At 41.6% G+C, this 23,531-nt stretch overlaps 1 protein-coding gene across 1 annotated transcript; it reads left to right on the forward strand.

Moving 5' to 3' along the window:
- The first annotated feature begins 893 nt into the window (after positions 1 to 893).
- LOC112555877 (cadherin-99C-like) lies at positions 894 to 15,784 on the forward strand. The gene is made up of 11 exons (XM_025224478.1): positions 894 to 1,539; positions 3,747 to 3,818; positions 9,052 to 9,230; positions 9,440 to 9,502; positions 9,881 to 9,967; positions 10,608 to 10,727; positions 11,249 to 11,377; positions 11,555 to 11,713; positions 13,916 to 14,021; positions 14,458 to 14,561; positions 15,180 to 15,784. The coding sequence occupies exons 1-11, from the start codon at positions 1,491 to 1,493 to the stop codon at positions 15,771 to 15,773; spliced, it is 1,662 nt and encodes a 553-aa protein (XP_025080263.1). The 5' UTR covers positions 894 to 1,490; the 3' UTR covers positions 15,774 to 15,784.
- The last annotated feature ends 7,747 nt before the right edge of the window (positions 15,785 to 23,531 follow it).

A 23,531-nucleotide genomic window follows, 5' to 3' on the forward strand; every position in this document is an offset into this window, starting at 1 on the left:
ACTTGAAGCCACAAGATGGAAAAAACTAATTATTTGAAGACTGGTTAAATCTCTTTTTATATGTATTTACAAACGGGTGTCACTAGGCGCTGGTGACCCATTCTACATCGTGCTTTTCTTACAAAATTGTGGGTGTTCTCCAGTTTAAGTTCATCGTAAGCCGACATAGTCGCCGTCAGCCAGTCTAAGCACCCTGCAGGATTTTTCTCGAAAAGTTTATTCGTCCCAAGGGACTGCAGGAAGGTGTAGGCACAGAAAATAACTGACCCTCGCCATTTTTCTCTCAATCAACACGCAGTTGAGATAACGAGTGACGGAGCCAAGACATTGCCAGAAGTGATAACCTCGAGGTGACAATGTGGTTGTAGTTGTGGTCTCTGTGCAACCGATTCTATTTGATAATATATTTATATATATTCTACACTTCTCTGATTTTTCAAAGATAATTGCAGATGAACCAAAAAATATGCCGGAGGTCGTGCTTTTTGCTCAGAATGCAATTGCTGTTATTACTATGACAGTAAGATATCCAAGTTTCACTGTTTGAATGAGGGTGGTAGAAGTATGGAATGGAGTGAGGGCAAAATGGGATTGTTTTTTTAAAGATTAATCAGCTGACAGTCACAGAATGTGGATAATCTTTTTCTCCACTGATAATGCTGTTCCAGTAAAAGTAGCAAATAAGTGTCTTTAAGATTGGTAAGAAAGAAATCAGAGAGGAGAGGTGTAGGTGAGGTCAGCAAAAGGGTTAAAAAAAACATGAGAAGGAGTGAATGTCGCTGGTGTTGCTGTTGTACAAAGATAAAAGCCGCTCGGTGCACCAGGAGCCAACTTTCCAGTCAGTGTACCAGTGGAGGTTGATAAGCAAGTAATTAATTTGTGGACGAGGAGCTGGCAACTTGACGAGCTGTCGGTGTCACGTGTTCGGTTCCTTGCTGTGACCTTTGGTTTATTTTCTGTGTTGTGGCTGGCTACAGGCTACACCTTGCTTACCTGTACAACCGTGTGCTTGACATCAGAGTTTGTGTTGACAGAGCGAGGACCGCCGTCAGTGTCTCGACCTCAACACCGATACTCAGCTGAACTTAAATGTACATTGGTAGACCGTCAGCTTCACTGTTGTGTGTCATCAACTTCACTGTAGTGCCTCATCAGGTTCACTGTAGTGTGTCATCAGATTCACTGCAGTGTGTCATCAGATTCACCGTCAGCTTCACTGTAGTGTGTCATCCGATTCACCGTCAGCTTCACTGTAGTGTGTCATCAGATTCACTGTAGTGTGTCATCAGCTTCACTGTAGTGCCTCATCAGCTTCACCGTCACCTTCACTGTAGTGTGTCATCAGATTCACTGTAGTGTGTCATCAGCTTCACTGTAGTGCCTCATCAGTTTCACCATCAGCTTCACTGTAGTGTGTCATCAGCTTCACTGTAGTGTGTCGTCATCTTCACGTTGAAAGACGTCGGCTTTACGTTCAGTGCAGCAGAGAGATGTTGTTGGGCGTTCTTCTGGCTGTCATCTGCTTCTGGAGAGTAACTGGTCAGTGGATATCAGTCGACCTTTGTCTTATCTTTGCATTTTAATACTCATGAAGTCCAAATATTTGTACATATAAAAGATCGTGCGCGTGCGTGTGTGTGTGTGTGTGGGTGCGTGCGCGCGCGCAAGCATGGGTGCGCTTGGATGGAGATGAGCGGATGGCCTTAAATTAAATAAATTATGCTGGGTTTTTTTCCAGTTTAATTTTTAATTACTTCTCTCTTTTTGTCCAATTCTTCCTTTCTGTCTGTGTGTGCATATATATACTTGATATTCTAGTGTCGTGTGTGTATATATTATTATATAGCATTTTTACGCGCTTGCGCGCACACATACACACATACACTAAATATTCTCATGTCATTGCCAAAGACTGAAGCTGTACGCCCCTGTACCCGATGCTGTAATCGAAATCAAAGATCTCTTTCTCTCTTTCTTTTATTCACTTACTAAAAGCATGTATACTATTCTGTAACCAGGAGTTTTACACTGTGTGTGAGGGAGAGAGTGAGAGAGTGAAGGATGAGTAGAAACCTGTGATGTCACTGTTTCCTGACAAGCTCAAACACGGGGTCGGGACTGACACGTATTCATCTGCATCCACGTCGAGTCCTACGGAAAGCTGTGCAAGTCTCTAGATATCTTCTGCTACTTTGTCCTTTCTCAGTCAGGACATGATGGCTGTCTAGCACCTTGACCTCACACGTGGTTCTGAATGTTTTCTGTTACAGTAATCTTTCTTAACAGATTTGGGGACCGAAAAGGAATCTTTTTGGGAAAAAAAGCCGTTTTTGTAGCATTATAACTAATATTTGCAAATAAAGACAGATTACCGACAAACAACAGACCAGACTAATAGTCGGGATAATGGGTTAAGGTTTGGGACCTCTCTGAACGCGAGAAACGGTCGAGGACTGATAGTTATTTCAATTGCCACTTTCACGGACATTCTAAAATATATAAAGTGTCTCCTAGAAAGCTTTTGCCAGCTTTCTGATGCATTGGAAAGCATGTTAGTCGTCTGGTGGATCACCGTGGATGTCCTGTCGAGTACTGCTGTCGCTATCAAACGACTCCAAAGAGAAGTTCAGACATTTTGTGATGTTTAGAAAAACAAATTTCCACGATCATTGTTAAGATCCTTGTTCTCCAGGAACCTCCGAGACACATTAAAATATTTTAAATCTTTCACTGAAAACTAATTTGTCAGCATGGACAAAAAGAATTCTACCTATAAATAGAAAGTTGATTTTAATTGATGAGCATTTACTCAATCGTTATGGTGGTGGTGGTGGTGGTGGTGGTGGTGGTGGTGGTGGTGGTGGTGGTGGTGGTGGTGATTTCCCTTTAACAACCATTACCACATTTGTTAGTTGAGGAATGTGTAATCGATGCTATCTAGCTGAATCCGCGATGATTGTGTATTAGGAGAGCTGGAAAGAAGGGTTGACAAAGCGGGTGGGGAGGCAGAGAAGGAGGGAGGGTAGTGTTACGAAAGGTCTAGTGATGGATGGTGGTGGCGTGCAAATCTTGAGTCGTTCCCTGTGCTTCCGCTGAGGAAGTGAGGATAATTTTGGCGTATTCATCTTCCGTGACTTGGTGAAGACGCGGCCAGCACTCGGCACGCAAGCGGCTCGGTCCTGAGTGGCATGTTTGGCGGCAGCACGAAGACACCATGTCGGACTTGTCTTCAAGTGAGGGCAGGAAACCGGCCCGGTGCCGCTCCCAGTGCCAATAGTCTTGCCTTCATGTGCCATGTCGAGGCTCGGGAGATTGCGAAGACTACAGCACAGAGAGACAGACTGTCACACAGGTCGTGCCACGGACAAAGAAAGGACAGTTTGCTGGGGACACTGGACACTTAGCCGATAGCCTCCCACATGACAGCCCTTTGCGAGAACACAAACAATTAAAGTTTGCATTCTTGTATTTTTGATTTTGTCTCACGAGGAGAATGGAGTCTGATGAGACTTTTTCTCTACCACAACATTCATTAAGTGGCATTAAATTATAAAAGAATGCTTAATCCATCCCAAGCTGTACTAAGTTTGACACCAAACGATGAAATGTAAAAAAGGGTAAATGTGACTGTGGCAGATGCGAGAGGGCAGTGTGGGGCTAGCATGCCAGATATCGGTGGGCACCACTTTAAGGAACATGTGGAACAGGTAAGCAACAACTATATTTACTATTTCACTATATTTCAGGTGCCCAGGGAGGGACTTGTAATGGCAACTTCATCCAACCCATATATTCCATCAAAGAGACGGATACTCCAGGTATGGTGAACACCACGTCATTCTGATTGAAATTTTATTTCTTTGCTCACTCGCTCACCCACTCAATCCCTCACCCACTCGCTCACTCACACAGTCAATCAGTTAATCCTATGCTAAAGCCCATGCTATAAAGTGAAGTGTATTAATTGAGGTGCGCGATCTTGTAGTCATAGTGTACAGCAGCATGCCAGGATACACTCGGGCGACTAGGCCGTCACGTGCATGCAAATCCACAGGTCAGATGTCACGAGCACAATGCACAAAACACTTCTTAAAGTCTTTCATTGCCTCGTTTTACTGTCCTCTTGTGGAAAGTCAAATCTCACCCGTCTAGAGGGGATCAAGCAGCCGACTTTATGTATTAGCACTCATTGCTGCTGACCGCGACACAAGGGGAAATCACTCGAAACAATCGCGTCACCCTTCACGGTTGTCGTTCCTGTACCTGCTGCTTCATCCCATACACTCCTGACTGTCTACTCAAGTAGCATGCAGACATACACACGTTAGCATGCATACATACACACATTAGCATACATACATGAACAACATACATACATAACCATACATGCAAGTACAAACACTATAAAGCAAATTTTACTTTGTGGTCAATTGAGTTTTGATCACATTCATCAGATATTTCAGACTTTCTTCCAACAAACTGTAAACTTACAGCCGTATGAAAAAGATCGTTATTATTCATGTTTCTTTATGTGTCCATAGGCCAGTATTTGTATGGTTTTAGGGGATAAAACTCCACACACTCAATGCAACAGCAACCTTTATAGCAGAAAACCCTGTAGTACAGATAATCATTGGAGCTGTCAAATGTCGACAGCAAGGAAGGAAAAAGAGATGATAAGCCTGTACAGATAGTCACACGAAGAATTAGATATAATGCATGTAGTTTGTTTTGTGACTGACCAACGAATGAAGTTACAGCAAAACTGTGGTGTACAGATGTCCCTGTAACCACCAATTTCAATCGTTTGCTGGAGTAAGAGTGCACGTGACTTTTGCCTCATGCCGCAAGGGAGGCTTCTGTGGCTGGAATTAATGCACTCTCCGAAAAACTCCGGCTTGTGCAAAGCATAAAAAGCAACAAAACACCCATTTTTCTGGGCTTTGGAAAGTTCAAAAATAATAAAACGACCCATGATTCCAGGTTCTGGAAACTGAAAACTGAGCGCCATGCAGTTCTCCTCCCTCTCCCTGCCTCGGGCCTGTCCAGCAGAAGATGTGGTGGAATGGTCGCCGGTGTGGTGAGCAGGCTCAGCTGCTAAACAAATGAGCCTCTTGCTAGCGTGACCTTGCATAAGGCGTGACCTTGCATACGAAATCTCCGGCGTCCCACGGCGGGTCATTGCGCATGCGCAGACCGCAATACTCTTCCTGCTGGCGCCCCCTACGTGATGACCGTTAACAATTCAAACCATGTGCAGACGACTGACGACGTTTGCGCCAAATGCAAATGTAACACAAGGGAAATAACTTGCAGACGTGGGTATGTCGTGGTCATCGCGATAGGAATCGAACCTTTCAGTATTCCATTCCACAATAAAAGTTAGTTTGTGTTTGAGTTTATTACATTGCTACACCACGTCTTTGTAAACCTCTGATGTTACACACGTGCATGTACGTGTGTAGATTTTTGTATGCTTGTAAGTGACCGTAAGTGTCAACGTCAGTGATTACATATGTAGAAAAAAAGTGAATGTAGACATTTTATGTTGCCTTTAGTCTGTGTTCAGGGTTTAATGTTATCGTTGACTGGCACAAAATTTCCTGAAAAGGGTAGATAAACATGTTTTGTATTTGTATTGCATCCAATAACAAATAAAACTCCTCTGGGATGTAGACTTGCTGCCAGAATACGATCCTACTTGTCTGCTGACCACCCACCTAACTTGCTGCTGACAGTCTAGATGGTTTTACTCCCCATTGACCGCCCAGACAGACCTGAATCATCCCCTTTATCCCAAACCTAACTTCTATTGTTCACCCAGACAGACTTGATTCCCTGCTGATATCTCAGGCAAAACTGACCCATAATGGCCAATCCTGCATCTGCCATCCGGGTGGAAGGACTCCGGAAATTCTGTGGTGCACAATAACATGACTAAGATCTTCTTGCACCCCAGCTTCACTTATTTCTTCCCCACCCCTGTCTCGCCATTCAGCCTGCTCGGGTATGGTGTGTGACGCTGGTATTGGCTACTTATGTTCCTCCCACCCATCGCCAACTCCTCGAAATTCTTCACTTTTTCATATCGGACGACTTCAAGCCCATTTTTTTCGGCATAACTTCCAAATATCTGACTGATGTTGAAAAGGTGTTGAAAATAAGTCACCGGTCTCAGGTGGTGAACCATTTTTTTCAGACCAAACTTAACAAAGCGAACTTGTACTTAAGACAGGTGACATAAAATTGATTTTCAAGACTTTACATGTGGTCTAATTAGCATGATTGGTTTAATTATCGCTAAATCTGTCCTGGCAAGTCCTTTTTCCTTTGTCGACATTAAGGGAGTAGCTTGCATGCAGCTGCGGGTCGTTAACCTTCACGCATCCACCACAGGGAGGATGGTTTTATCCACAGACTGTGTTGACGACTTCATTGCTGTGGAGGGTGTGGGAGGGATGCTGTGTGTCGGGGAGGGAACAGAAGACGATGCTGGTGGGCAGGATGCTAGGTTAATGGGAGTGAAGGAGATGTTGAAGTATCTGACAAACCGTGAAATTGCGGAAATACAAGCATCTGTCAAATCTTCCATTTCATTCTCGTAGTCACTATTTCAAATAAACTGGAAGCTTTCGATATATCAATGTAAGCATGATTTGATGACCATAATCGCGAGCGAGCAACCATAAAAGACAAAAACAAATGTGTACCCAAACACACACCTAGCTTCTTTGCTTCTTGTTTTTTGTTGTTTTTTTGTTTGTTTGTTTTTTTTTGGTGGTTTTTTTGGTGTTTTTTTTTTTTTGTTTGTTTGTTTTTTCGTTTGCTTGCTTTTTATTGTTATTCGTGAGCCCGTTCTTTTACACGTTGTGATGTTAGTACAACACCATATTTCTACTTCCAAGGGTAGGATTAAGTTTCTGTAGACCAGCTCTAGCGATACCCTAATGTGCACTATTTTTTTATATCAAACTGGCCCGTGAACCACTCTGAAAAAACCTCCCAAAGGCAGAAATTGAACTGTTCATTGTCCACTCTGGAGAGACCAACGCTACTCTGTCACAGTGGGATTTCCGATGATTCCAACAAATGATAGGAGGCCTGGCAGAGAGGCTCCGTGAATGCCTGCAGATATTTAATTCTGAGAGAGACTATAAATGCCAGCGCAAATGATTACAAATGGAGAAATAGAATTGGATGTAGACATTTTTATGTTCCTTTAGCTGTGTTGACGTTTTATGTCATGTTCTAATGTTATCTTTGGCAGCCAGAACAGTTTTCTTTAAAAGAATAAAGATGTTTTGCACTGTATTGTACGTAAATAGGTATGTAATGTTTGTCAGATGTTGGACACAAACAGCTTGTAAAAGATCTTAGTTGTTGAAATCGCTTGCCATGAAAAGTTTGGTATAATGTCTGGAAAACATATAAACTACTTTTACTTATCTGTTTACAACACTTGGAAGAGACCACTGGCTTGAGAAGGCTTGGCATTAAATATGTAGCCGATGGTTTAATATTTCAGCATGTAGTGAGAGGATGCATTTGACAAGCAAAAATCAGGTATTCCACTCAGATCTCAAGAGTTAATCGTCTTCTTGCTTGGAATGGATAGTCTGATATCCTAGAAAGATATACCACGAAATTTTAAGCAAATGAAAGAGTTCACATTTCATTAGTACATACTTACATACTTACATGCATAAATACATCCATAAATGATTTCAGGAAATGGTCATTGACAAACGTGTTTAAAGACAAACAAAAACTCACTACATGTAAACAAAAAATACCACTCCAGCTAATGAATGTGGCTTTGGTTACAACAAGACAACGGTAACTATCGGCAATCTTATTCCCCTATCTACACCCAGGGATAGATAGGCAGACCTCCAGACAAAGACCTTCCATCTCCTGTTGAAGGTCTTGGCCTCCCGATGGGGTGCAATCCACTTCAGGACTACTTCATGCACCAACAACACCAGTCGTAGACTTCCCGCTAAGCACAGATCTTTGAAGGGAGTGAAGGTCCGTGCTGTGCCACTAGGTGACCCCCACTGACCCCTTACTGGTGGTGGTGGACAGGAAGTCACCAAACACATCAGTCTGTCTGGTTCACGGACTGGGCCATGATAAAGGATACAATACATCACCGGGCTGTAAACACTCGGCCAGCAGCACGCTCCATAGACAACTAAGGCCGGCGTGGACTGTGCAAACACTCGACTGAAAGAGATACTCGCGCGAGATCTCCAATGGCGGCGAGAACAAACTGTTGGCGGAGCAGGACAAACAATTGTAACCGTCCTTTTGTTGTTGCTTGACTCATGCGTTTTGTGACCTCCAAGGCTGTGGGGTCATTTTGTTTCCGTTTATATTTTTCCCCCGATACTTGATTCTTGCTTGCAGAAGTGTTACAAGAAAGTGTGAAGCTGTCCATCCTGTGACAAGAGTTGCAGTTGTTTTTACGCATCTCCTGCCAAATATGAAAACTCAGAATAAATCGATCATAATATTTTTATCTGTCGTGATCTTATGACCCGATGAATAAATGTCTTGAAGCTGCCACCTATGAGAAATAGTGGTGTGATAGGCCCGTACAGCTCATCTCAACCAATTGATGTCAGTAACCGTTTCCAACACTTTACTTATGCTGTTTACAACATTGAGCAAACATCTAACATGGAAAGGTGATTTTCTGCGATGCAAATAAGGGTTCGTTTTAATTTTTTTTCTTTGACTTTTTTCATTCATTTTTGTGAGTTACACTTGGCAGAAGCTTGCAGAATTTTACTGTGGTTCAGGTACCCGTTGTTGCTGGGTATAGGGAGCTTAACTTGACCTGCTCCCTAGCCTACTTAGTACGATCTTAAAGTTTAAAAAATATACGAGTGGTGGATTAGAGGTACTGTCCTTCAGACAGACGGGAGGACAAACAAACCTGCTGCAGAAACCGAGATCATCTTATTCCCCTGTAATGAGATTTTCTGACTTCACAAAAACCATGATTTTTTGGATGCAATCAGTTCTGTCAGTCCATCTGTATTGCAGGGACAGAGATCCTGAGATTTTCTGCTCTGTCCAACGAGAGCTGGTCCATGGTCATCCGGTACGGAGCTTCCCTTGACCAAGTGAGAGGAATGCTGGATTCCTACCTTCGCATGGACAGCCTCGCCAACAATACCTATATGTTGGTGGTGAACAGAACCTTGGACCTTGAGGAGTTTCCGGTAACATTTATCTATGTATATACTTCACGCAAATACACACACACACCCGCGACCTAGCTGATCAATCACAAACTTCATCTTTCTCAAACATCACCACTTACAGGTTCGATTTTTCCGCTGTCAAATACAGAGGGTTTTTTAAGTACACTCATTATTATATCATGTACTTAACACTTCTGATGCTCAGTGTCGGATTTTTTTCTTTCCAGAACATAACCTTGACGGTACTGACTGTCATCTTGAGCTGTGATGCTTTGGGCAAACCAAGAGAGGTTTAATTTTCAGTTCTCGTGCGCTTACAGATCATCCTACCGAGAACAGCATACTGATAGAGACTAAATAATTATAGTCTTAGAGATATTTCACTGTTTAATTTATGAAATCTGACTTTTACACGTTTCAGTATTCAAAAAGTACAGAAATCCATCAAAGCTTTATCTCTATGTCCAACTGATATCGTCATTTAAATGTGAGAACTTGGATTTTGCTTAACCTTTGACTTAAATGTTGTAATTATTTCTATATTACAATATTTGTTGTTTATTTTGTTTTGTAATTTGAATTCGTTGAGTGTTTTTAAAAGATTTCATGCATTTAATAGCCTTACACATTCTCACAGACAGACCAATAATTGTAACTACTTTTTTCAGGATTTCGATGTATACCTCTTCATAAATCCTGTCAATGAATATGCTCCAGAGTTTATCGACGGTCCTTATGTTTTTAACATCAGCGAGGTACTATTCTAGAACTCCCTCAAACATCTTTGTATTTCTGATGTTGGGGCTGCTTTAAAGAGCAGTATTTGTATGTAAGAGCGAATCTACGAACTGTGTATGAACTTCACACCTGTCTACAGAAAATGTTCACGGATTACTTTCCTCAATACTTACACGCCAGAGACTCGCTCACACAGCTTTGTACATAGGAATACTCATCACATGCTAGAAAAAATGCTGTTTGTCATTTTAGTTCATACTTGTGAGTCCGTCCGTCCGTTCGTGGGTCTGTCTGTTTATTTACCATACATTTTCCCGAGCCCTCGATTGTTCCATCTGTCTGCCTCTCTCATGTAAATGCGTGCATGCGTGTGCATGCGTGGGCTGGGGTAGGGTGGGCCGGGGTGGATGTGAGTTTGTGACTAGATGAAACAGTTATCACTAGTAAACATGGCAGCTTATCGTGAGGATAGTGGTGTTAACAGCGATGCTTGTGTGTCTAGCGCTAGAATTTGAGTTGTTAGGGCTCGTCTAATCGACTGTCTTGTAGAATCTGGTTGTGAATTAGCTATGAACTCACGTTGACTCGCTTTTTGGAATTGTATTATACCGAACAGCTGCTTGAACTTATGACTACATCTTGTCCATTTGGTCGCAGAGTCAAGCGGCGGGGTCTGTTCTAATCGACCTTTTACCCCATGCACGTGACCGTGACATCAACTTAAACACAGACGAGATCAATGGCTTCGCCGTCGTTTCCTACCAAAGAAACCCGAGAGTAAGTCACAGACTTAAGTGTATTTCAAACACTGCTGCTGTCTCGGTTGGACAAGTATTTGATAACAGTCTGACAAAATTTGATGACGATGAGAACAAGATCTGACAAAATAAAACAACGATTAAAAATTAAAAATTAAATTATTTCGTTCTCGATATCCTGCTGTTTTGTCTTCAATTTTACGATTGCCTTCAGGGTATCTCGTTCTTTACTATCAATTATCTTACATCTTAAGCACTGAATGTGTGTCATTTAAAATACTTTATTCACGTGTGTTTGTTTAATTTACTCTCTCAGTTCCTCCTGAATTGTCATGAACCGAAACAAGAACTTTAACTCTCTATCTCTCTCTCTCAGAGAGAGAGAACTCTTACCGTTTCTCAATTTGGAAGATAAAAATGACAAGTTATCAGCTGCATTCTTTTGGTTAATGGGTTAACAGTATTTTTTTGTGACGTTAACTTATCACTTTATTAAACCTCTTTTGGCTTTATCATCTCACCCGGGTTGTTTTTCTATAGAATGATGGAGCGGTTTACTTCAATATGACAGACGGACACAAAGGCCAGATAATCCTTGGTAAGGTCCTGGACTTTGAGCAGCTGCAGGCCATGAACTCTACAACCCTGTGGTTAAACGTCACCGTCATGGTAGGTAAAGGTCACCAGGCAAGCTCGTAAAAACACAATGATCTACAAATGTTGGCCAACACAGCATGTATGGAGGTTACCTAACAATATGCCCGCTCAAGTGACCCTGTTTGGTTACCCTACCGCTAGGGGCATCAGTGCATGAATGGGTTACTTGATAATATTCTGTGTTGAAAGGACGTTTCCCGAAAGTCCTCCTGGACAACGATACAAGTCAACGTGCTGGATGACGACGACCTTGGGCCTGAGTTTTACCATGCGGGGTGTCCGGTGCTTCCCCTCAAGGAACTAATTTGTACCTTCGGGTACCATGTCAGCATACCCATAAACTTTACGGTCAGTATCTCTCTCTCTCCCCCTCTCTACCTATCTACTTCTACCTCTGCCTTTCTGTATGTCTGTTCATCTTAGTGTCGGTTTCTTGGTGGGAAAGAACACGGCAGAGAGTTTCGATTTTTATCACTATTTATTTCTACCGAGAAGATGTCGCACCAAATGATTAGTGCGCTACACTAATGAGCAGAACGTGTGGGAGGCGGGAGAATTCCACTCTCCACCATCACTACCATTATTCACACCCAGAAAATGGATTAATCAGGGGAGGTGAAGGCGTCAGTATGCGATTTATCAGGGGAGCTAAATGCGTCGTAAAAATTGGGCTTCGCCATCAACATGGCGTGTCCTCTACACTGTGAACTTCATTCATTGTCCTTACGGCCTCTGACTGTGGAACCTTTCCTTTTAGCTTTCTTTGTACAGTGGAACCTCGGTTAGCGAACGCCTCGGATAGCGAATATTTCGGTTAACGAACAAAAATTTCGTTAAAAGTTTGTCTCGGATAGCGAACAAAATTTCGGATAACGAACAGCCACGTGAACCACACGTGACCGACCAGCATGTCATCATTCGCGCTCGAGACACAGTTACGATCGGTCGTTCCTTATCTATGCGCATCCTTATTTATTGATTGTTGTGCTTTAGTTTAATAAGATAATCCCCAATAATGGCTCCAAAGAAGATTAAGAGCAATTAATAGTAGTGAGGTAATGACAAGGAAGCGGCCAACAAATGAATTGAAAAAGGAAATGATTTCAAAGTATGAAGGTGGCATGTGTCTGTCGGATGTGATGTCGTATTACCGCAGAGTTTTACAAAAAGGCAGAAGGAACAGACACTGGACAAGTTTTTTCTTTAACCTCAAAGCTACAGAAAAGAGAAGTCACCCCGATTTTATAATGTCACGTGTGCTCATGGAGGGGAATCAAAGCAGTAATTCCACCCCTTCCTCCCCACACCTGCTTCCACCCACGCCGTCAAGACGGCAAGTTTTCTGATGTTTAAATGCTTTCGTTAATGTTTTTATGTTTATTTAACTCCATTTATATTGCATTATAACTGTTCTCATTACAAATACCTATATAGCCTGTAACTTTCAAATATTAGCGAGTCAACAGGGGCTGGGAACCAATTAAATCTATTTCCTTTATTTCTTATGGAAAAAATTGTTTCGGATAACGAACATTTCGGATAACGAACAGCTTTCCAGAACGGATTAAGTTCGTTAACCGAGGTTCCACTGTATTCCATTTTTCACTTGTCCAGTGAGGTCAGCTTTATTTACGCAGTCTAAACTTTGGACATTCCAAACCTTTAGAATTAGACAGTAGACTTCAGTCACTAGTGACATTGCGGCTGCTTTAATAGTTATATACTTCAATTACACAAAGCAAGTCACGCACAATCGGAGACAAAATAAAATAGTAAAAAAATGATAAGTGCAATACCTACATTGTTTTTTTCTTCTAACTTCTAACTTTCTAATCAATAGTTTGATAATATATAATAAGATATCCCAGTGTAGTTCTTCTTCATACATAATGCTAGAAACTGAAGTTGTTATACGCTCAAATAAATTATTGTGCAGTTTTTGTCTAAAACTGTCGTATGTTATCGCTGATTTTTGTTGTTTGTTTTCGTTGTTTGGGGGCTTTGTGTTTTTTGCTAGGTTTTTTTTTTTTGGTACGGGGGCCACTGTTTGTTGTTGTTGTTGTTTTTTGTTTTGGTTTTTTTTGGTTTTTTGTTTTGTTTTGTTTTTACTTTAGGTTCATAGATTACATCATGCCATGGACTATGAAATGGGAGGTAACTAGTATTCAAGCGGAAGGCTAATACTGACAGCATTACTTTCCCTTTGAGCATGTTGTGAGGTTCGCATGATTTTTTCTCTTAAGCGGCAGGAATCTGGATTCGGTTCAGCGTACAAGAACTAAACCCGCCATAGACAGCTGCAGACAGAGCAAGATACTGAATCAAAGCAAGAAAAGTTAAAACTTGTTTCAGTATCATTGGTCTCTGCTATTCCCTGTTCTGCACTTCACAGAAAAGTTAGTTTTGAACATGGTATGGCTCACAGAGAGAAAACGACAGTGAGCTCCTCCTATGTAATCGGTACACGTGGACTTCCTTATTACAACTAAGGTACAATATTCTGACTTGTCAAGCAGTTTGTTGAAATTATTCTAACTTGTTTTTCTGTAGGGCAACGTCCTAAGCATGAGTCCAGCAGCCATCTTCGCCCATGATCGTGACTCTCTCAACTACTCCATCCAATTCGGACTAGAAGATGCTCCCGTTGGTTCTGGAGGTGAGACCACAAGGATGCAAGCTGTGTGCACGTGCGCACATACAAACCTCACTCGTTCAGCTGCTCACTCACTAGAATTAGAGTGAAAATTGCGCTATATCAATCTGCTATTATTATTACTATTATTATTACTATTATTATTGGTCTTAGGACGACCAAGACATCCGGGCAGTTATATAGAAAGGCTTACGACGCCAGACAAGTACATAAACACACACACGCATACAAACACACGCACGCACAAATCGCTCACTTGTTTGTTCACTCAATATTTCCTTCTGGGGTGCGACAACATCCTGGCATTTACAGTAAAGGTCGAGAGTATGAAGCGGAATAAAGTCTAGTGTTATACAAAGATAGAAAACCGTACAAAGTATAAAGTTGCCATCATTGCATATACATACAACTCTATAAGACATCATTATGTCACTCACAGATGCCCTAAATGTTTCGTCTCACCTCGAGCTCGACCCCGTTACAGCAGAGATGAAGGTCATCGAACCTTTTACAGAGACCGGCAAGTTCTCTGTTAACATCGTCGTAAGTTATCTCTCTATCATTCATTTTCTTTCAGTATGGGTGTCGTGGTAATTTCATTTCCTGCACATCAGTTTCTCTAGCTTTCTACTTTTGTGCTTTTTATGTGACCTCAGGACATCCCACTTCAAGAATAAGAACCAATAAACTGAAATTAAAAAGCAATTCCACTAGTGATAAGTTTCCACTGTGGATGACTGGTAAACATACAAATGTTTCTGAAGTTCAACTATGTTTGCTGTTTAGAAACGTGCTGGAGTACGTCACGCAATGGGTCAATGGTTGCAGGCTAAAACTCACAGAGATTAAATTATCACTTTCAGCACCATTTTTAATTATTATCAGCTTCATTTTCGATTTAAATGATTAAATGACAGTATTAATTATCATACTTTCATCGTTGTGTTCTCCGTGTTTCGGTCGTCATTATCGCTTAACAATGATTTCGCTTATCATTCCTTCTTGTTTTAAGAAATTATTTGACATTAAAGAAATATACTGTAACCAACTCTTAAACAGTTTATCGTGTCCATTTTCCATGTTCTCTGTTTCATCAATAGCGAAGAAAGGAAGTTAGGACAAAAAAAAGTCTGATAACACATGAGAAAATGTTTGTGGCAGGCAACAGAGCAGTCAGCACACAACTACTCCGTCCAAACCACTTTAGACATCGAAGTCTTCGTGCCGCTTACAACACGACTCACCTCAGGCACCACCTCACCACCAATAGGCTCAGGCTCAGGCTCAGGCTCAGGCTCAGGTTCGGGTTCGGGTTCAGGTGATAACGGGAAGAACGACACCGATAAGGTGGTGGTGATCGGTCTCGCCGTCATCGGTGCTCTGGCTTTGGCGCTGGTCGTCGCCGTCTTTGCCGTCTTCTGGGTGATGCGCAAACGTCTGCCAGTGGCCGGCGCCGAACCTGACAAGCCGAGTGTTCCTGGACCGTCCGGATCCGAGGATGTGAAAGGTCAAGACGGCCAGACCTCCGACAATGCATCTCTCCTGACGTCACTTCCGTCTGGGAGGGGAAACAAGCTGCCACCGCTGACCACGGGAGTGCAAAGTGTTGGTGACCCGGATGTCTTTGATGGAACTCGTGTATACGAGAACATCATAAGTCCGGAATTTTTCACAACCCCAGGAAAAACCAAAGTTTCGCTTTTGCCCACGGAATATGTCAACAGTGGAGAAAAGATCGAAGTTCATAATCCCTAACGCTTATGATTAAGTCCTGACTGTGACCTAACTGGTAGAATATAAAACTGCTACTGAGAATTTCCACAGGTTTGATGTGAACGATAATTGAAGTCAGTCTGATAACTCAAAAGTTGCTTTGCCTTCGGAAAGATCAATGTGTTTCATGTCTTAACGGTTAATCCAGTTTTATAAAAGAGTAATTTCCAAGTACGTACGTGTGTGCGTGTTTGAAAATAAACATTTTGTAGTTTGTGTGCGAATTATCTTTTTAAATGAACCTGTGTTTATATGTCTGAATAGCATTTAGCATTTAAACATATTATATTTATGACTCTGTATCTCGAATTAAATTTTCAAAATTGCAAGTTGTGTTTGATCCTGACTGTCTCTAAGTGCAATGTTAGTGATTTTTGAGACTCTGTGTGTATGAAGAACAAACTCCGACAGAGAGAGAACAGACTGTGTATTTATTTGATTCTGTAGTTGCATTGAGAAGTTTTCAAACTTAACAGAGTTTGTGTAGCTCCCCCACTTCCCATGTTTGCTGAAAAGCAAAAGGCGTTAGTGGTGTAAACATGTTTTAACTGTTTTTAAATTCATGACGTCATTTATCACGCACCTTCAGAATAAACATTATTGCAACAGACATCACTGACCTTTCCTCGGCGCCTTTGCTCGTGCGAGAACAAAGTGTGTGGGTCACGTGGGGCAGCACACTGATGGCGCTTGCGTCAGAGGCTTCGACTTCCACACAGACCTTGGTGGCCAGTCTCTTTTTTACCCGCACTGTCTTGTCCCAGTCTTCACTCGCAAGTTTGCATGCACGCGATGTGGGGTGAAGAGTTGAATGTTTGGTTTGCGGGAACATGGCGGCTGGTGTCACTGGAATTCCATCAACTCAGCATCAGAAACTGATTTTTTGTGCTGACAAAGGCTGTCAAACCTTCTTTCTTTCCCTTTTTCTAATCTTCCTTTCTTTCTTTCTTCCTTTCGTTCGTCAGTCTCATTTTTTCTTTCTTTGTTAGTTTCTTAATTATTTATTCCCTATTTCATTTTCTATCTTGTTTCTTTCACTCTTTCGTTCCTTCCTTCGTTGTTCGTGTGTTCTTTTCTTTATTTCTTCGTTTGTAAATGAGTTCTTTCTTTGGTAGAAGGAAAACTAAACTTTTACATTCAGGATAAAAAGTAGCATTCACTGTAGCTTTTGACATGTATCCACACGCCTTCTTGAGTGATTAAAAGCTGTAGTTGTATGTTGACTGCACACTACAGTGACCCCCTTCTTCCTGATCTTACCTTTGATGTACGGGTCCATGCCGCCGAGCATCTCAGGTGAAAAAGCGGTCTTAATTGGAAATGCTAATACATATCCTTCAGTGTTGAAGTTCTCCCTCCAGAGCTTCATTCGATGAGCAAATGGTCATTGCTCGATGAGTGAGCGTGCGGACCACCCTAAAGCCCCCCAGTTAATGTTGATGCTGCTGACTATCAAACTGGAGGAAGTCATCGGTGTGCGTTAGTTTGCAGTAGACACTGGAGATCAGCCCGTCTTCTCCTCTGATGATGTCGGTATCGAGCATGGCAATGTTGTTATTCTGCTCGAACTCGTGGCTGAACGTTATTAGAAGTGCAGGATGTTCAGTTAATCTACCATTAAGTCTTTGTGGATTTTTTTCCTTTTATTTCTCGAGCTCCAAAATTAGCTCTTCCAAGTTTTATTTATTGTTGGATTTTTTACACTCTTGTTCACTCGTTTGGAGTTTCTCGTACAGAATGTTGGCTTGTGAGCAGCAGTGTGAGGCTCGTTGACAATAGTCTGTAACAAACCTTAACTGCCGCAAAGACGAGCCTGTGTGCAAATGTCCGAGTCAGGGACGACATCATGAAGTCAAGGCACTATCTCCATTTTTATTAGCTCACGTCGTGCCTTCGCCTACGACAACAAACACATCATCGACTACCCGTCGACTGGTTCTGACAGGCTTAACCCCTTCAGCTCAGGACAAACTAATTAAGATACGGCTGTCCAGGTTCCCAAGCACAGCCAGGATGACTGCATGTGATTGGGCACGAAAGCGTTTGACTCAGACAAAAGAACAATCTGATCAGATGTACATTACAATTCTTAGGCGCGTGATCTGCTCATAACTTATGGTCAGTATGTATCCTGTTCAAACTGAACACACACACACGCGCGCGCGCGTACTCTCCCGATCACAAGGTGGATATTGTAGGGGCGTTGTCACTGTAAATAATGCGGGTGCTGCAGTGAGTTTACCACGCGGAACGATGTGGGCGGTGCAGTATATGATTTGCCATGGAGCACAATGCGTGTGCGGAGCTTGCGTTTGTTTTAGGTTTCTGTGAGATGTCCGATTTTGACAGTTTCTACAAAAAGGCCTAATTCATTAACATTTCTTCTCTGATCACGTGCTCGTTAATTTCATGTCATCCGATTAGTTTTCTAACCGTATCTACTTTTTATCACGTCAATACTCTTCTCCAGACGAACATCTCTTGGTCCTCTACCACACTGCATCACGGGAAAGACTGCTGCATGCCCCGACTTGTAATCACCTGTCGATGGTGAGGTAAAGCGACTGTAATAAAAAAGTAAAATATTGTTCGTCGTGCTCACAGCCATCAGCGCCGCGGCCAGTGAAAGGTACGTTCAGTGGGTTGGCACGTTGAGACGATAATAACAGCCACTCTGTGACCATTACAGTTTTATCGTGACGTTGGTAATCTCACAGGACGTTTTTTATTTCCGCAATATACCAAAGGATTATTCTATACAAAGACTGTCTAGTTTTGTTTTTATTATCACTTGTATTTCTTGTTATTGCGTGTGAGAGAGGGTGGGTGGGTAGCGTAGTGTACACAGCAACCCAGGGCACATCGTCTACTGAACGTGGCGGCCGTCGAGCGACTAGCGAGGACGTCACAGGCTAGCAATGAGAGCTCTAGCCAGGCACGAGCTGATAAGCAGCCTGCCACACAACAGTGGCAAGATGTCTTCACACTGAGCCTCGAGTAGGGGCACCTCTGACCTACAGCATTGGCTGGCATTTGTCCTGCCGTGGTTTTCAGCCAAACAGCGGCACGAGCGATGGATGCTCTCGGGTTATAAGACATTTTGAAAATCCAGTGTCAGATCCATTATGTGAGATGGAGCACTATTACTAACCGTCTGTACATGCCTGGACTCCCCACAAGCTACAAAGTCTGGACCTTGCGATATCTGCGAGACAAAAGGTACGAGTTGTCACACAGCATTGTCAAACCAGAGAGTACATTTTTATTCAAACTTTCTTTTGGAAAATTCCAAAACATTAATTACTGTTTCGATTTGCTATTACTGAATAACAAGATATGTGTTGACACTTCCATGTAGGATTTGTAAGACTTCTCTCCGTCGCGGAATCTTTAAAAACAAATCAGTAAGCTTTTCACTTTTTCGCTTTATGTCCATTTCAAATGTGTCTGAGAAAGGGTTCGTCATGGTGCACACGATTGAACTCTGGGGTCAGACACAGGTCACGGTGGTGCAAAGAAAGAATATGACACCTCATCTCTATCTCTCTCTAGGATGAAAGACTATGACTTACTGAGAAGTTTTCTATAAGATTTTTATACTCTTTGTAACCAGCATTATTTATCTATACACTAACCCTAACCCTAATCTGGAACATTCGTTGTATTATGTAATGTAACTTTTTAATAGTTGATATTACACTATACCTAGATTCACAACTTATTAATGTGATTCTTCAACAAATGTTTCTAGAGTTTACATGCACTGGCAAAAAAAACTATAGGAAACTGTGTGGAAAATTCGTTTGTCTATTTCATTGATTTTTATATTTTAGCAATGTAAACGATTATATATATATACATTAACTACTACTGATATAGTTAACATAAACAGGATACTCTTGTAGAAATCGTAAAGGATTCTCAAAGCACGCTGAAGCTAGGTTTTTTTTCTTCATCCTACTTTGACTTCTTGACTGTATCATCAGGACTGTCATCAATACATGAAAATACTTATCAACAACAACTGCTAGTGATACAAGTATGAAGAGAGCTTTGTAACGAGAACTACATAATTGCCACTCATCAAAACTTTGTGCTGTTAAGCGACACTTAAGCTTCGCATTCTAACTGCTCTTACAAAATACATTACTACGCCAGGGGAAGGTGACGGGGGATAAGAGGACAATGTAAGACAGGCGTGACGTTTCCTAGATACGTTACTGCCAGCTACACGGCCTTCGTAGGGTCCAGCACAAAGTGTTTTTCCTCCAACAGGTGAGACCTGAGAACTAGCAACCACGTGTGTACCAAGTCAACCTTCTTATCTACATTGTATACATTACTAACAGACTACTTCTATCTCGTTGCACAGCAGATACTTTTGAGACTTAAGCCCACACAAACGAAAAGCATATATCTATCTGAAGCCTATGTTAGCAAATTAAGTTTGTCAAGTAGCGGTTGTTGCCTGTATGTGACATGTTTTGACTGTTCGTTGATTGTAACAGCTGTAACGTCACATGCAGTTCAGAATAAGGCACGTCAAGTTTTATGCTAAATAGTTAAACGGTTTTTCATTTATGGAATACTGAGTTATATCAGCGATATTCACATCACAAAGGACGGACCGTGATGACATAAAGCAGGTATCTAGATTCCGTTCTGCATAAAAATCAAACAATGACAGGTCGACATATTTCATGATTATGAACCAGTTAATGCACTACACCAAATTAAAGTCATCTCTTTGCATGTTGGCTGGTAGAGCTACAACCTAATGAAACTATGGTGTTCAGGTTATTTGGGGCTCTTTATATTTTACGAGGCAAATGGATTTTAATTTAAAAATTGAATATAAATAATTTGACTCCTTCTTACATGGTCTTTTTCCCTTTTTCATCCATCTCAGATGTTATTTAACATTTCCAATATTTTTTTGTGTATTGATATGGCTTAATAAGTCTTGAGAATCTACCGGTGGAATCTCCGCGACTTAAAAGTACACAACGACAGTCAGTTTAGGCCACAGCAATAAATCCTCCACCAAGCACTGTCCTCGATGTTGTCTGTGGAAACCAAAGCACAAAGCACACATTTTCTATAACTGTTCCAGGTGTAGGGATAGAAGGGCTAGGTGTCAGGTGTAACAAAAGCAAAGTGAGTTTATTGTATTGTTTTGATGCCTGTCGAGCTAAGCGGAATGTGTAGAGGTGCTGGTATGAATGTGCACATTGCACATACCGGCACGCATTAAAAAACATGAACACTGTGAGTTCATTTCATTCCCTGTTTAACTATTTCCAAAATGTCATCCTTTCCCAAAACACAAATGAGGTGTTTGTTAAAGACCGAGAAGGTGTACACAATTCGCCAAAGTGACAAGCTGTTGTTTCAAGTCACGTGATTCGAAATAATCGATCTATTAAACTCTTGGCGACCTTGATGACCTGTTTACTCCATGATGGGGTTAGGAGGGCTAGTTTAACATCTCGACACTGTCACCACGTGACTCGTCTAGAGGCCTCTGAGAAGCCAACGAAGAACCTCAATACAAAATTTATTTCTGATTGTATAGGAGCGGGAGTTGTGTTCGAGGACTCCCAAAAGCAAAGTGTACCATTACGGGAAACATTTCCCTTTAGGTTCATAAGTAGTGTCTCAGTGGATACCTAGCAATATATAGCTCAGTTGCAAAAATAAATGCTTGTGAACTGCTGAACGATATTCTGTGCGAGTCTGTATGCTGCAGAACATAAAAAGAGAGAGTTAGTCTCCAATGGTAGCTATCCCAGGAGAGCAGCGATAAGTTTAAAATAATGTCCATAGGAAAGATACGGATATTTACAATGCAATATATTGGAGCTACTAGAAATCCAGGTGAAACTAAGCAATTTGTCAGTGTCAGCTCCTTATCCCTACAAGAAGCCAAGACGACCTTTCCCTTTTACTACCACAATGATCTTGACACATACCTGGCTTAGCTCCAGCATTCAGTTTTAAACAATCACGCCAGGGCTATAACAGTGAAAAGAAAATCAAGAGAGTCTACCTTGACAACTACAGGAGAAATTCCACATTGACTTTTGTTTCTTATCTTTACTTTTTGCTTTTCTTGTCTGTCTTTTTTCTTCTTCTGTACAATTTCTTTCCTTTTCAGAAAAGTTTTTATTATTCGTCCATTTCCAAAAATATAAAAGTAACTATCAATAGTGTATCTTGTAGACTAGTCGTTTTCTTACTTTCTTCTTTATTTTTGTTTCCTTCCATCGGGGCTTGTTCTTTCTGTCGATTATTCTTTTTTCTTTCTCCTCAAGGCGTAAACAGTTCTGTCGCCGGTAGCAGCGAGTACTAATATAGGAGCTGTTGTCCAAGTCAACCTCCAGGTGCAAGAGTGTCACGTAGTGTTGATGGTGCAAGCGGATGGCAAAACACCTGAAACCAACCAAACGCTAAATGCTGTTTAGCCTCCTTAACACAGTCGTCACACGAACAAATTATGAAGGTGAGAGCGGGAGTGCAGCTGTTATTCAATGGCAGCAAGGCATTACCCTCTCACTGCACCTGTACCTTTATGTGTGTGTGAGAGAGAGAGAGACATTCACTTCACCGATTTTCTTTAACTACCTTCTCTCGAAAAAAACAAATGCTCGTGTACAGCAGATGCTGTGGGTTTGCCTTCTGGGCTGTGCATGCTAGCACTTGCACAAGCACCGCGCACGAAGTTGAACTTAAGTGTAGGCGACGGTGAGAAATCCCCAGCATACATGTCATTAATTTGACTTTTATGTTGGTTCTCGCTACGCGGGGTCCGCTGGCGATCCTTCCTACTTGAGTGCTCTTGGTTTAGCACCCTAGAAACATTTTCTCAGCTAGAGCTCTGCGCTGCTTACAAGGCCCTACATGATAATATATCACAGAATATCGACCACGCTGTGTATCCAACATTGCAGACTGATTTATTCTTTGTATAAAACACGTTGTTTTTATTCTCTTCATTCATGATAGAAAGATTCTTATCATTGACTATCTGTTTCCTTTCTTAAAGAAACACTGTTTCATAAACAGCCTGCAGGCTTCTCCTCAATCCCAGTCGTGCAGTAATTCAAGTGTTTTTAGAAAGTCATTTATGGAACCCGGCCTCTACATGTTCTCTAATATGGACGGAAAGATGATCCTAGCATATAAGACTGAAGTTTGTGAACGAGAACAAAAAAGGGTGCCGGAAGGGATGTTATACTTGAAGTTCCATTTCTACGAAGCTTGCCTATCTACCTCATTTTTTTTTTTTTTTTTTTTTTTTGACAGAATCTTTTCCACCATGGTTCTGATAACATTTTTATACTTCGTTTCTGCTGTAATCAGACATCAGTAATTATTATTTAACCCTAAACATACATACACTTTTTATTTTCTTGTAGACGCCAATTATTTTAACAGTATTATTATTATTTGTCGGCTGATATTCGTTTCATCTTGCTTTGTGCAGATCAGATTAATCGCAAGGTTAGAGCTGTGATCGAACGTTGCTATTCTGATGGCAGACGACAGACCTACCCTTCTGGAGCAGGAGAAACAGTTCTGTGGTTTCCAGACATGAGAATATGTCGATGCTCACTTTTGACAGCGATGACTTTCTGAGTTTTTCTACAACTGACCGAAAGTTTGAGTTTTATTGACTGGCGGCAGACGACCACTTGAGTGTGTACTTGTGTGCAGATTAAACTGTTACAAGAGGACCTC

Source organism: Pomacea canaliculata, linkage group LG1, assembly GCF_003073045.1.
Source record: "Pomacea canaliculata isolate SZHN2017 linkage group LG1, ASM307304v1, whole genome shotgun sequence".
Taxonomy (NCBI): domain Eukaryota; kingdom Metazoa; phylum Mollusca; class Gastropoda; order Architaenioglossa; family Ampullariidae; genus Pomacea; species Pomacea canaliculata.

What these genes read in the sequence shown, in the direction of transcription:
- LOC112555877 (XM_025224478.1), top strand. Translation starts at nt 1,491, where the DNA reads ATGTTGTTGGGCGTTCTTCTGGCTGTCATCTGCTTCTGGAGAGTAACT. An exon ending in ATGTTTTTAACATCAGCGAG is followed by an intron (nt 9,968 to 10,607) that starts GTACTATTCTAG and finishes ATTTGGTCGCAG; the next exon opens with AGTCAAGCGGCGGGGTCTGT. An exon ending in GGTTAAACGTCACCGTCATG is followed by an intron (nt 11,378 to 11,554) that starts GTAGGTAAAGGT and finishes CTGTGTTGAAAG; the next exon opens with GACGTTTCCCGAAAGTCCTC.